We start from the raw sequence: 15,399 nt of genomic DNA, 5'->3' as shown, positions 1-15,399 counted from the left end.
GTGGTTTTGTGGCCTGTGTCAGCCAGATCTGTGTAGGGATTGCAGGGGGGTGCAGCATCCGGAGGTGCCACCATGGTTTGGCTACTGGATGGTGTCTGTAATTTATCTGTGGAGAGGGTCTGGGTTTGGGTCTGGTGTGGTTGATTGGTGATAGCGTTCTGTGTGCCTCTGGATCTGGTGTCAGTTTTTGTGGGGAGGGCTAATTTCCAGATGTCTGGCAAGCGGGATGTGTCGTCACGCTTGTTCATGTTGTGAGGGTGTTTCTCTATCTCGATGGCTTCCATGATTATTCTCTTGTGGTGATGTTCCATGTTAAAGAGCAATTTGGAATCTGCAAAATTAATTTCGTGTCCTGTTTCTTTCATGTGTTGGAAAAGAGAGGAAGTTTTTTCTTCTTTTTTGACGGCATTCTTGTGTTCTGCGATACGTGCATTTATTCGTCTGTTTGTTTGTCCAATGTACGTGGCTGGGCAGACTTTGCAGGGTATTTCATAGACCCCTTGGTTTTCCAACTGGATTTTATCCTTGGGGTTTCTGGAAATTAGCCCTCCCCACAAAAACTGACACCAGATCCAGAGGCACACAGAACGCTATCACCAATCAACCACACCAGACCCAAACCCAGACCCTCTCCACAGATAAATTACAGACACCATCCAGTAGCCAAACCATGGTGGCACCTCCGGATGCTGCACCCCCCTGCAATCCCTACACAGATCTGGCTGACACAGGCCACAAAACCACAGCTCGCCCCTATACACGAAGCCAAGCCAGAGCACAACTAAGTGCAGTACAGCCATCTTCTCAGAAAAACTCTTCACAAAGTTCAAGAGGTCAAGACACAAAGACTTTAGCAACTAATCCACACCTAATGACCCACCTAAGTGGTACTCAGGATATCACTCAAGAAATCACTCAAGATATCCCTCAAGTAATTAAGGAACAAAAGAAGAAAAGGCACACTAGCCTGGGAACTTCCTCTCTGCCCAGAACATTGGAGGCTATACACCACACCCCCTCAACAGTATTTATAGGAACTCAAACACTGAGATCCTGCTCTGTTCCAGTAACAAGAAGCCGAAAGCACCAGCCTGAAGATGACGAGTGAGACCTCGTCGAAACGTCGCCTAGACACCCCAACTTTTACACGGGAAGACACCCGAGGACACCAAAACCTGCATTCCTGTACCCGTGAAAATCTACGAAAGCATATATATATATATATATATATGAATGAACTAAAGGGAGGGTAATACTTTTAGGGTCATCAAAGAGCAACAATATACACATGTTTTTAAACAATGACAATAACAACAGCAAAAGAATAAGGGTGAATTGTTTTTGTACAAATGTAATACATGATAGTGTTATTTTTCTAAGCTATGCCTGATTTGAAAACTAGAATAAAATGCCACAACAAACATTCAACTTTAGTGACCTATTTTTTTCATTTCCTTATTTTATATTAGAACCATGTCACTAGATAACATGATTATGCTGCGGTTGCACTGAAATCCCTTCATGTGCTACTTAGTTTCCCCCACTAATATGATGAGTTATTCAGAATAAATAAAGTGGCACCCCTAGTGATAATATCCATCCTGTATCTCATTAAATATGTCACATTTTCACAATAATGTGAGTTGGGAGGGGCGGGAAAATATTAACGTGTACAAGTTTTATAAAGATATGGGGGGGGGGAAGTCTTCCAGATCTAACCCACACCCCTTTAAGGAAACATAAATATAGATTTGTATAGCATAATTGTAAGAAATGGGTGAGTGTTTTCATCATTTGTATTGACTCTCCTGGGAGTTCTAGAATCAACCTGATTCTTCCTGACCCTAAGGGGTTTATGAAATACCTGGAGCACAAGCCATCTTGAATGTCTTCATATGATATAGGCTAAATGGTGCCTTGGAACATCTGTTCCTGGAGCTCCTCCACCGGAGATTTCTTTCTATAATAGAAAAGCTTTGTGAAACAGTCTTTGGGAACCATCTACCACCTGATGTGCTCTCCTCTCTGAAGGAGGAGAAACAGGTTACTTAAGTTTGGCCTCACAAATTAAACGGGACATTAATACTAATTAAGCAATAACCACCACAGAGGACGGCAAACCTAGAAGAGCCCCCCCCCCTCCAACAATGACTCATTCTGCCATGTTACATAGGATTTATGGGATAGGTGATTTCAAGGGGGGGTGGGGCTCATAATTTCTTTCAGGATAAGGGGTGAGATGCAAAGGAAATTTGAAAGATTAGCCATTCTTTTAACGACTAGGGTAGAGCAGTTATGGCCTTTTGAGGGTGTAACAGAACTTTTTGAAGACAAGGTATATATTCAATAAAGGAGACTCAATATACTTAATGATATACTGAAGAAGGTCTTTAAACTGTTGAAAAGGAATTTTAGGGGTACATCTTATTGCTGAGGTGGAAGTCTTTGGTTCTCTTTAATTGGTATTTTGAGATTTGTAAGAGTGTTGCTTTAGTATGCTTTGTATATTTAATCAAAGACCAGGAGTGGAATTTCATAAGAGCCTAACTGCTTTTGAAATATCTATCTTATTTATATACCTCAGGATCTATGCTTCTAAAATCCTACACTAGGTGCACTAATGTAAATCCATTGAAATTAGATTAATTTCTGTCAGAGAATGAACCTAGAAGGTCACAGAAATCAAGATCTCAAAGGACCAGGGCTTTTTTTCAGCCAGAAATTGCTGGAACTCAGTTCTGACACCTCTCAGATGGGCGCCATTGCCATTCTAAGAGCATGAGGGAGCTGTTCATGGTGAGCTCTGGCACATCTTTTTCTATAAAAACAGCACTGCAAAAGACTATGCCCAGAATGCTCAAGCACCTTCCAAAACGTCTCAGGCCACTCTCCAGAACATAACCCGCTGTGCTCCTTGTTCCCAAAATTAGGGGAAATTGTCACTCTAGAGCAGCCATTGATGCTTCAGGAAATAAGGCAAGCCTCAGTAAGCACACAGAAAGACTTATCTGCACACACAGGGCTTCTTTGACGTATTATTTCTTATAGGAGTCTGTTTATTTGGCTATAACCCCTTTGGTGGAACTTTAAGCAAAGGAAGTCTGTAACATTATCCAGAATGGAATTTGTTAACTCCCTTGATCTTAGGGTCTGAGAAAAAACTTGTGCTAATGAGTTGCAGCTTTCTTAAAGCACAATCTCAAATATTCACCTTAAGGGAGCTCAAGTTGCCTGTGCTGTCCACAGGAGGAAAAAATAATAATATCTTAGTACTGGCACAGAGGTAAGACACCTAGTCTCTTAACTATGGTTTAGAGATTGAGAGTTCTCCACACTGTCTCTTCTCTCTCTTGTACTAATTATCTCTACTTTTGTTGGTCTTAACCACCTTCAGTGCTAAGCAAGACCCATTAATCAGATCTGAATGTTGCTTCAGCCCTAACCACAATGAAAACCAGTTGGTGGTGGGAATAAACCAGTGGAAACCAGTGGGTGGTGGGAATAAACCTATACAATTCCACAAAACCCAATCTCACTCTCTTAACCATTGCTTGACAAATCTGGAGTGCTATGTCTATATCGACACAGACTTGAATTTAGGGGGTGAAAAACATTTCTCCTGACCTGCTTCGTTAATACACCATCTTAAATTAAACTAGCAAAACCTTCACATTTCCTCAAGAAACAAAAGTTTGTGTTATATTTGGTTATTTGTTTCATGATACCTTTGTGCACTAACAAGCAACAAGTGTGTTGTCTGGTTATATGCGAAGTTTCAAAGAACACAGTGATATAATTATATTTCTATAGTACTATGTAAACCCCTTTCCTGCATTTCTACCTTTGTCAAGCATTGTTTTTGCCAGAATCAGGAATCAAAAGGTTATTTCTTATGACTAGAGGCAGTGTACTCCTCTATCATTATACACTCCAGTTCCTGTTTCTAATAGGAACTAGCTGTGCACAAAACAAATACCCAAAAAACAGTAATCAGTTATACTGATTCAGGTCACTTGACCATGTAGCTGTGTAGGGAATCAGTAAAAGTAGTGTGTTCCATAATATATCAGTAGCAATCAATTTATTTCACAAGGTTGTCTAAATTCTAAGTAAGTTTGTTTATTCTCATTATTTTGGATAGCTTAGATGTATTCTTTGCTATCAAACAGTCTAATCCTATGCATGTATACTCAGAAATAAGCTACATTTCTATCCAATAGTGCTTACTCACTAATAATTATGCATAGTTCCAAATTATTATAAGATTTGTTGTCCTCCATAAATTCTCCTGTCTGTACAATTGGCCTTCTTAACTTAGTTGTAATTAATGATTACAAACCTTCCTTTTGTTCAAATTCCAAATTAGCAGAATATGAATAGATGCTTTGTCCCTAAATTGCTCTCTTGCAAAACTTGCATGTTTTCCTTCTCTGAGAATTTGGTAGAATTCAGAAAAGGAACCATATGAGGCACACCTTTCCAGTCTCTTTTAAAATGAGTACTTTTAAGCCACTTTCTACTTCTTACCTACGATAATTCTGAAACAGAAATCAGACAACTTTCATACCTGGCTCCTAAGAGGAATCCAGCTGAGGAGTGCTAAAACTTATTATTAAAAAAAGAGAATTTTTTTCTAATATTCTTATTGATTGATGATTAGAAATGTGATTCTACCCAACCAAAAACATGTTCCCTGGAAATGGGAACAAAATACTTTTTAGATGGTTCATTATTATTATTTTTATTATTACTGTGTGAATATTCATTTTCATGGCATTAAGGTATGATCTGATTACTGTAGGAACTACTGAAGTTAAAAAACTGGAAACTAGTGTTAAAAATAACACCAATTATTTTAAGAGTCCACAGAACTTGAACAAATGCCTTTGGTTTAATTGTATTAGTAATATATTAACTAGACGTCCAATGAGTGTCTCCTAACTTGTTGAACGGTGTATACATATAATGCTTTTAACAGGGATACCTATGTAAATCTGCCAGTCTCCATAGTTTTAATAAAATCAGCTAAAGTACACAACATCCAAGTCTCAAAGAACCAAAGTAGGTACCACTTGTTCCTTGCCTAAAAAAAGGTGTAGTTTCAAATTTTCGAAAGGGAAGATGCCCATATTGCATTGCCAAGAACACCTGCAAACATGTGGCCATGTCTATATGAGAAGCAAACGATTACTATGAAGGAGACAAGTACAGCAAACAAACATGGGATTTTCCGGACACAGATATGTGCAAACATAACCATTTGCTTCCCAAGTTCTTTGGCTAGTCTCGTGGCACTGATAACTCTAAGCATCAATACAGCCACACTTCTCTGCAAGAATTTTGAGCATGCAGGAGTCTAAGCTACACATTTTGAAAATTGGACTGCTAGCTGTTTCAAGAGCTATTTGTAGGACGGTCATCTGAAAATGATTGTTAAGAGAATGCAGTGAGGGCAGTTGTCAGCATGTAGCAGAGAGACGGTAGCAGAGTGACTAGTATTAGCCTTAAAGAAAGATGCACTGCTAAATCCCATAATACCACGCTGGAAGATTAACCCAAAATGTGCATGGTGTTTATCTATGCATTACCACTTTCTTCTTCCTCTTCTTCCTCTTCTTCCTCCTCCTCCTCCTCTTCATCGTCCTCTGCTTCATCTGCTTCCTCTTCCTCCTCCTCTTCCTCCTCCTCCTCCTCTTCAACCTCCTCCTCATCCCGATCTACTTCTTCATCCTCCTCCTCCTCGTCATCATCAACTTGCTCCTCATTATCATCAGAATATTCCTCTTCCTCCTCCTCTTCTTCCTCTTCCTTATCATCCATTTCCTCAGTTCCATCTGTTTCATAGCATTCATCTACTGAAGAGTTGTCCGTTTTAACTACAAATGATTTTCTTTTAGGAGCTGGTTCTTGGGGTTGCTTCTCTTGCGTCTTTCTTTTTTTTGCCAAAGGACAGCCGTAAACACTGTTCAGGAAAACAAACACATGTTATTGCACCGTCTGCCAGACCACCTGTGAGCATATGATCAAAGGGGGAGGGGACCTGTTTTGATGCAATTGCTTGTTTAAATGCTAGTTCTCCCAACATAAACCTTTGCTTTAAAGATGGCTACAAGAGAGAGATGTGGAAATATTACGAGCTGTCACTAATGAGCTTACAAAAGTGACTATTGAAATTCTTATTCCATTAAGTCACAAAATAATAGTGTTGTAAGGAAGCTGAAACGTAATCACGTCCAATCCCTTGCTGATGAAGGAAACCCATCCCTGCTGCATCCCTAAAAGAGACTGTCCATCTTCAGCTTTATCAAATGAATGAGACTATACTGGCCTTAAAATTCTGAGCTGTGGACTTTTCAAGTATTGTTTGAAGTCATATTCTGGTTTATAGAAACACAGAGCTGAAGTCTGATGAAAGCAGAAGAGAGTGGTACCATTACTTCTTCTGATCTAGATGCCATACGTCTACTGGTATAACCCGGAATTGCACTATCCTTTAAAACTGCCACAGTGCACAGGTGACTCGTGTTTAGCTCAAGGTCTACTAAAACCCCAATATCACTGTCAAATGTACTGCTCTCCAGCCAGGAGCCATCCATTGTGTATTTGGGCATTTGCTGTTTCCTGTCTAAATGCAGAACTTCACATTTATCTCTGCTGGTGTTCGTTTTGTTAGTTTTGGCCCAGTTTTTCGTTCTGCCAAGATAATATTGGATCCTGTTTCTGTCTCTGAAGGTATAAGCTGCTCTACTCAATTTGGTGACATCTGTAAATCTGAAGAGCATCCTCTCCACTCCAAGTCAGTTAATGAAGATGTTAAACAACACTGGGCCCGGGAAAGAACCCTGAGGCAACCCCACTTTGTCATTATTCACCAGGCTGATGTTGCTTTTCACTAGGATCAACAGCAGAAATGGATGTCACCCCCAGTGTCCTTGCTTCACTTTCCCAATAATTAACTAATACTGCAGTCGCCAACAAGCTTGCTCTCAAAATAGTTACCCAGGTGATTTCTGATAAAGAAGTCGTATTCCAGCTAGCAAATTCTAAACAGAGGGAACCAAAATGTATACCATATGGGGAGGGGGAATCCAATCAAGCTTCTGTATAAAGGCAATAGTGCAGTATTAACAGCTATTAACATCTCAGCAAACTATGACATCAAATCTAAGTCAGGTTCAGACGGTTTTAAAAATTGTCTCTTAGCCAATAAGCCAGTGGCATATCATCCATGAACTGTAAATGGCAGCCAAATAAATATTTTACACACCATCGGTTTGGATCTTACAGACTAGAGCTGTTACTGTGGGTCCCCCCCAAAAAACACACACACACACACACACATCAGTACCTTGGGTGGGATTCAACTAACTAGTCGAGCTAGCAGAAGGGCTTCAATTACTGCAATTACTCCTCCCATGTGCCTACCAAAATTGGCTGGGGTGTGTTTTTGAGGGAACATCTACCCACCCAAAAGAGTTTGTGGTGAGAGGATTTTTCTGTCTGGTAAGCAAAAAAAAAAAACCAAAACAAAACACCATAGATTCCCTTCACAGAACTAAAAATTCCCAGAGATTTGTGGGAAGAGGGATAGACAGTTACTTAGGAAATGTAGCTCTGTGAAGAGACTAGGGGGTTACCCCAGAAGCCTCTGCCCCTTTAACAAATTGCATTTCCCAGCATTCTTTGGGGGACAGCCATGACTGTTGAAAGTGGTATGATACTGCTGTAAATGTATAGTGTGGATGGGGAATTAGTTCTTTATAAAAATGAATCCTTGGCTCCATATTTCATTAACATGTTCATTTGGAGATTTATGGAATGCTGTCGATTTGACTCATTGAAAACCTCTCACAAACTGTCCAGTCAGTCTTATTTTAAAGCTATCTCCTTACATTTCCAGTGATGACCAAAAATTTGTTCAGCCCCACTGTTATACTGAGCAAGATCGTAGTTACATTAACATTAGTGGTTTTGTACAATTAATTTCTCTGAATTATTCAGTACAAATAATGAAAAGAGGGTGGGATTCATAAATAAATACCTAAAAGAAGTGAATAAAAAAGTTCACTAAAGTGAGAAAGGATAGGAGGTGAGAAAGAAAGAAAGAAAGAAAGAAAGAAAGAAAGAAAGAAAGAAAGAAAGAAACACAGTTATTATCTGCAATTGGCTGAACAGGTAGCACCCAGTAAAATGTTATAAACGAATATATTTCATTTTTTCATGTCTTTATGCAAATACATACAAAAAACAGAGTCTAAAACACCATCTAAAGTTGGTACATACAAAAAAAAGAGAGTCTAAAACACCATCTAAAACTAGAAAAAGAATACCGATACCCATCACCCAAAATACATTAAGCATTATATCTATCTATCTAGCTGGGACAGTTTGGATATTATTTGTTTACATCATTTATATACAGCTTTGCCAAACATTTTAAAATGATTTCTTTTTTTCCATTTGGCTCTGTCCTAATGTCAGGACTGGCTGCATTTTGCATGTTAACTTTTCCATTACCAATAAAAGCTACACCTGTCTGTACCAGACCCCTTTGCTAATTCTGTCCAAATATTTCCAAAGTTGTGATATAAGCATTTGTGCTGCAGCTAACAGATGTTGGATCAGAGTTTTATCATGGACAGCATTCATTCATTCATTCATTCGGTCCACCCCAAGCAACCAGCAGACCCAATGATGATGGCAATTCCTCAAAACTCAGTGACTGGTAGACAGGTCCACCATGAGTGGAAATATGAGCCTTTACAGCACCAATACTGAGAAGGCAACTCTGGATTTATACAGAAAGGTCTGATCAGAGTAAGGTGCCATCTAATTAGTGCTTTTAAAATGGCTTCTTGTATATGAGCTAAAACAGAATGAAAAGAAAAATCCGACCAAATTTGTTTCCAGCTTCTCAAATCAAGTTTAGTATGTAAATCATCCTCCCAGTAAAGGTCAATGTTGCTTGAAAAACCATTTTCCAAAATGTCTGAGGTCTGCAACACCTTCACCACACATGGAAAAAGTCTGCTTTGTTTTTGGCACAGTACCAACCCGTACTGTTTTCAACTTTATAAATTGTTAAATGCACTGATATTTTTATAATACTAAGTTCACTGAGTTAGGGTCCTGAAAGGGAGATGCTGAGGGTGAAGGGAGTTTTAGTCCAACAATATCTGGAGGGCCACGTGCTCCCACGATTGCACCAGTGGTTCCTGCAGGCATTGCCTATTGACCTCTTAGGCTTCATGCATCCAGAAAGGATTTCTGGTACGTAACTACTATGTGACAGCTAGAGATCAAGAGAACTGGAAATGACTGTGTAATGGGGAGGTATGTGTGTAGAATATGGATGGTTTAGAAATGAGTCAAGCCATTTGCAGGCCCAGGCACAGTGGAGCTGCAGACAATGGTACCAAAGCATGATATAGTTGCAATAAACACAGAACTACCAATTGGGATTTAAACAGGCCACAACTTTATTGATTACAGATGTTAGCAGGGTTTGTGAAGGCACTGGGCATGTATCTTGAATCATCTAGCCCATCTGCTTCTTGATTATTTTGGCAAGGTTAATCAAGCTTAGGGATCCCCTATGACGTACATCAGACTGGGGCGACTCTCCTCCAATATCACCATTTGGGGGTGCTATGGCCCATTAGCCCCCCACCTGCATTTCTGGATGGAAGCACCTCTCCCTGTACCCTTTTAAGGGGATACCCTGATCCCTTGGACCTCCCATCCACTTAGACTAAGGATCCAACCCAGTGCTTCATCCGCCATAAACTTGTGGCAATTGCTATGAGGTAGGAAACTCTTCAGAAAGGGTCAATGAGTCTGAAGGCAAATTCCTCCCTGGCCCCAAATACAGCGACTGAAGATTTCCATAGCAAGGTGCTCTGCACTGCCTTCCCACTTAACCTTGGGCAGCCCATCCATATAGGGAGGGTGAGTAGGAATCGGTGACGAATGAGGCTGAATGTGACTAGCTTTTATAGCCAGGGAAGAAGTCCGCCCCCCCGGTCCACTCCCAAACCACGCCCCCTAGCTCACCCACGATTGGCTGTGATCGTGGGTGATGCCCCAGCCATCTGTGTGGCCAGAAGAGGAAGTGCCGAAGACAGAACGCCACCCCTGACCCACCACAGCTGTGCTGGAGTTCAGCCACTGCTCCTCACCAGCTGACTTGATTCGAGCCATGGCTGGTTTATCACCAGTGCTTTGCATTCCCACAGCTACAGGTATGGCCCCAAGGACAGTTTGTAGATTTATTGCCATGTTAATTTTGATAATAATGGCAGTACTCTTGCAAATGGCTTCACACTGTGCAAACATTGTGTGGGACTTTATGTACGTACTGATCAAGGAAGCATAAGTGTTCTAAAACCCTAGGAAGAGCTGGGTTGCAGAATGGCCCTGCAGGTAAGTGGCTTTCATGCGACAAACATGGGTGTGTTACTAGTAAGAGTATTCTTTAAAATAATGTGAGAAGAGGCGTTGAATGCTTCACTGTCTGTGGACACACTGGGTTCTTCACTCATGTACTGATAGCAAAACAACCACCCAATGCTACACTTCACATTTTTCCTCTGTTATCTCTGTGCAGTAAACTGCCACATGTGAAGTTGTTCCATTTTTTTTAAAAAAAAACTAGGATTCCGAAGATAAGCAATCATAAAAATAGTTATGGCCTGCCAACTCACTAACGGCTGGAAGACTGAAGAACTGGATCTTAATAAACAAAAAACCCAAACTTTGCTGTTCATTGGGCAAAAATGACACATGCAGTGCTACTGATGAACTTAATGATCAGGACCAAGCAGATAGGTGAAGCAGAAAATCAAATTAATTCTGGTAGTCGTTTAAAAATTAAATGGGATGCAGAGCACAAGAAAGGCGGGGGGACAAGTTTATACTGAAAGCAGTGTTGGCCACATGTATACATGGAACAGCATATGCACAGCGGGAGCTCAAAAGGTCCTTTTCTTCAGAAAAGAATATGCTTAAGAAATATATTTTCAGCATTTACAATGGAATTACAATGGGCGCAACAAACATTTTAATAGTGTGGAAGAAGTTGAAATTTTAAAATGGCACCATCTGGAACTGTGAATGTTTCCATGTTAAAAATCTGCTCAAGAGGGCAGCATTCAGATTAAATTTCTTCATATAGGGTTTGCACCCACCTGCTTTTCCCATGTATTCAGGAGACTCACCCAGACTCAGAGCTCCACCAAGAGCACCTCTGTCTTGTCTGCACTAAGTTTAAATTAGTGCTCAGAAAAGCACAACAAACCCTCTTCTTTCTCTTTCCTGCTCATTCTGCTTTCTCAGAGCACGGTATTTAATAAACTCTATGGCAACATTATCTATACCCATAGCGATATGCAGAAAAATATTATATTCTTAATGAAATAATACATAATTTCTATGTTATATTTTAATAATGTATTTTAAAATGATGCCTTAAGCCCTTCATGAGCACTGAATTAAAACAGCACTGACAGTATCGTTTATTAATAATAATAATAATTAAGGATACCTTGTAAGAAAAAGTGTATTTAAGATATGGAACCCACTTCCCAAACAGGTAGCTCTAAATCTTTTATTGCTATTAATTTTCCACATCATTAAATTACGATTATTTCTAAGTTGTCGTCCACATGTTCCCATTGGTTTTATATGTGAGCCACTCTTCTGTGTGACTCAAGGTTTTATTATGAAATGTTACATTTCCCAAGAAACCGCTTAATGTTGCAACCCATCTCATCTCTTTTTTTACTTTCCCTGGCTTTTGCCTGTTTACCACCTGGCCATCTGCTTGATCTTCCTCCTCAGTTTCATGCTCCCTCACCTTGCCTTGATGTTCTCCCTTCAATCCACCCACTCTTACTCTCTCGTCTTCCCTCTCTCCTTCATAGTAGGCTCCCATCCTACTATCCAACCAACATTCTCTCTCAGAGGCTTCTACCCAACCAAGCTCTCTCCGTCTCTCCTGCCACCTCTTTCACTCCCATTTTCCTTTATGTGTATTGATCGGTTGGTTCCTGTTTCCCCTTCTCTTTTCAGTGGCTGGGACTCATACCCACTGTCTGCCCTCGCAGGGCTGGGTAGCGCTGCATCCTCAGTGCACTCTCCCCACAAAGTCACTTCCAGTCAGACCACCAGCACCTCAATTTACCAGAGAGGATGCCTCTTAGTCCTCTCCTCACACACTATTTGACAGTCAGAGCAAGAGAGGAACATGCATTGAAAGAACAGGGAAGTAATGCGTGAGTGTTTGACGTAACTATGGGTGGAAGATCAAGACTTTATGCCTGAACAGGAATATGATGTGCATAAAGATACAGTAATGATATAATGTCCATTTAACATAATTCTAAACTAGCATAATTCTAGCCTTGCACGGTCTACAAAAACTGAACTACAAAATTCACTGTCGTTTAATAGCATTGGAAGTACAGGTCTACTACAGTGGTACCTCGGATTAAGTACTTAATTCATTCCAGAGGCCCGTTCTTAACTTGAAACTGTTCTTAACCTGAAGCACCACTTTAGCTAATGGGACCTCCCGCTGCCGCCGCGCCACCGCAGCACGATTTCCGTTCTCAACCTGAAGCAAAGTTCTTAAGCCGAGGTAATATTTCTGGGTTAACGGAGTCTGTAACCTGAAGCGTATGTAACCTGAAGCGTATGTAACTTGAGGTACCACTGTATACTATTTATTTGGGGAACAACATGGTATATTTATTGTAAAACTATTGTTGATGTGGAATCAGTGACGGATAACCATTCTAGTTATCCACTACAAAATCCAAATTGACAATAATTTTACAATAAATGCACAACAATGTTCCCCAAATTAATTTTATTCAAGACTAAGCAAAGACACACTTTTATTCATATATTTGGGGGGGGGGAACCAACAAGAAAATTATATAAAGAAACCTTCCTGTAATGCAAAGGTGTGAACACTAGAAGGCAACAACTTAAATTACTATTTAAAAAAAGTGGGGCGGGGGAGAAACAGTAAGGAAGAAAACTGCAGCTAAATCAGGGACACAAGATTCTCACATCCAACTCAAAGTATAATACATTGTTCTGTCTCTTACATGGTTGGTTAGGAATCATTCAAGTGTGTAATATTCTGAATTGTAGTTAGAGGATTGAGATGTTATACATTCCTGATTTCAGAGGAAAAAAGGGATTGTAGCTTTTCTTAGCACAGGGGGAGAAAGTTATTTTCAAGCAACTTAGAAGAGGCAGTACCTTTGCATTCTATAGTGCCATCAGCTACAATCTGGTTCTTTAAAAATATGAAGTTTTATTGGCGTACGTTTAGCAAACATTATGACGAACTGCGGGTTCAGTTTGCATTTCCTTTTCCTTTCTTACTCAGTAGCTTTGTAATATAACCACTCTTTCTTAATGCAAAACACCTGTTGGCATGTAAGTTGGGGGCAAACTTTAATTGTGTGCCGGGGTCCCAACTTGAATAAAAATTGGGGGGAGGTTAAGTCCGCCTCACATAATTGATCACAAGATGTGGCAGGCACACACACCATTTGAATGGCAACGCCCATCAATTTTGGTGGGGGGCGGGGCTGCTGAGGAGGAGGCTGATCCGGCATCCCAGAAGTGTGTTGCAGCTGCTACTGCCCCTTTGGCAGCAGTGGGCAGTGCCCTACTTGGAGGTTCTGCTGCCTTTGTGGAACTTGCCACCTGAGGTGAGCACTAGACCTCGCCTCATGGATGGACTGGCCCTGCCCCACAGCCTGCTGCAAGGGAGGTTTGGATGGCAGCCTAAGTCTACTTTTACAGATGATATATTTTTTATAAACAACAACAACAACACAAAAAAAACCCAAACCACAACCTTGACTGAATATGTGGATATTTTTCCTCACAGGATAGGATGAATGAGAAAGATTTCAAAGTGTACCTTAAGAGAGCTATGAAGTGATTTGTAGTGATAATAATATGCCCTGGAAGCTTGAATTGCTTCCTGCAGACAAACAGTAAAAAAAAAGCCAATAATCAGAACCAGTGCTAAAATTAGCAAATAGCAGAATTCAGGTCAAACAGATGTGTCCCGACAACCAGCAATTATTCCCAGAATAGTGCCAAGACTTACTGAAATCTTGCTATTACAGTTAATCTTATTTGTTTGAATGTGCTCCTTTTATGGTTCTGCTATTAGCAGTCTGTATTCTCATGACATCTTATTTAAAACCCTGTTCGTAACAAGTTACAAGGTTGTACCGAATGCAGTACTCATGCAGTGGGAATTCCTGGTGCCCACCTCCTCATTCCAGCCACCTGTGGCATTGAAAAGCCTTTTTGGAGTGCTAAGAGACCCTCAACAAATGCCTAGAGTGTGGGGACAGGAAGCTATGGTGGGAGGAGCTTTCAATGTACTCTTGCCCAAGAACTGAGACTTTCTACAGAGGTCCTTCTCACTGTCCCTTCAGGTATCCATAAGGAGACAGTGCATGGGGGCAGCTTTTCTGTGGTGCCCCTCTGCTGTTGGAACCCCCTCCCCCAAGAGTTCTTTACAAGTCTTTCACTGCTTCAAACCTTTCTTTTGGAAAGCTTCTTCAACTTTTGCTAAACTGTGGTTTAGATGCCTGAACATGGCTGATGTCTCTCAATGGAACCCAACACATAAGGTTACTGTGAGAGCAGGAATAGAGAACCCCACGTATATCACCCTGAGCTACTTGGAGGAAATGTGGATAACATACGTAGTGTCGTGGATTAGCTGGATTCAGAGGAAACGTGGGAGGCAGCCGTTGGGGCAGGGTAAGAAGGGGGGGGGATTGGTGGTGGGATGACGATGTGTGGTCAGAGGGAGAAGAGGGAGAAGACTGGGAGGAGTCGGAAGCTGAAGAGGCTGTGGCAGAAGGCAGTGCAGAATTAGGGGCAGGAGAGGAGGGGGGCAGGAGAGAGATTGAACCTGCTTGAACCAGCTCCCCTTCCCCCGGACTCCCAGAACACACAGAGAAATGAGAAAGGGCACAGCAACAAGAGGGAGGACAGCGGAGCCTTAGGCTGCCAGGGAAAGGAACTAGGCTAGGGGAAGAGCCTTAAATGATAGGAAGACAGGGACCTTCAGTCCTTGCAACTGCTTCATTGGGGCAAGACCTACTGGGAAGGGGTTGCTGTGACCACTAGGACTGAGCTGTTTCGTTTTTGATTTTTAATAAAGAGTTAGCTTCACTGACATCAGGTACTTTATTGTTTTATTGCTGACCTATGCCTGATTCCAGCTCCTGATATGTAATAATTATTAGATATTGAAGAGAGTTTTTATCATCCTAGAAAATAAACCACTGTTATTTATGGGAAAGACATGCAAACTGTAGACATGTGAGTGTGTTGCATAGTTCTTCTAGGGAA

The 15,399-nt window shown here is 40.9% G+C and overlaps 1 protein-coding gene across 17 annotated transcripts in view; it reads right to left on the bottom strand.

Moving 5' to 3' along the window:
• The window catches only part of MYT1L (myelin transcription factor 1 like), a 288,821-nt gene that overhangs the window by 93,932 nt on the left and 179,490 nt on the right, over positions 1-15,399 (bottom strand). For 13 of the 17 annotated variants that reach the window (XM_081906010.1, XM_081906001.1, XM_081906002.1 and 10 more), the window contains 2 exons: positions 5,589-5,962; positions 1,865-1,960 (listed from right to left, as the gene is read on the bottom strand). In XM_081906010.1, coding sequence (XP_081762136.1) covers positions 1,865-1,960; positions 5,589-5,962 — 470 coding nt within the window. The remainder of the gene's footprint in view (positions 1-1,864; positions 1,961-5,588; positions 5,963-15,399) is intronic. The other 4 variants (XM_081906000.1, XM_081906004.1, XM_081906005.1 and 1 more) reach the window with 1 other exon arrangement.

The sequence above is a fragment of the Podarcis melisellensis genome (assembly GCF_964234715.1).
Source record: "Podarcis melisellensis genome assembly, chromosome: 3".
NCBI lineage: Eukaryota > Metazoa > Chordata > Lepidosauria > Squamata > Lacertidae > Podarcis > Podarcis melisellensis.
This window is presented reverse-complemented; position numbering and strand designations above follow the sequence as displayed.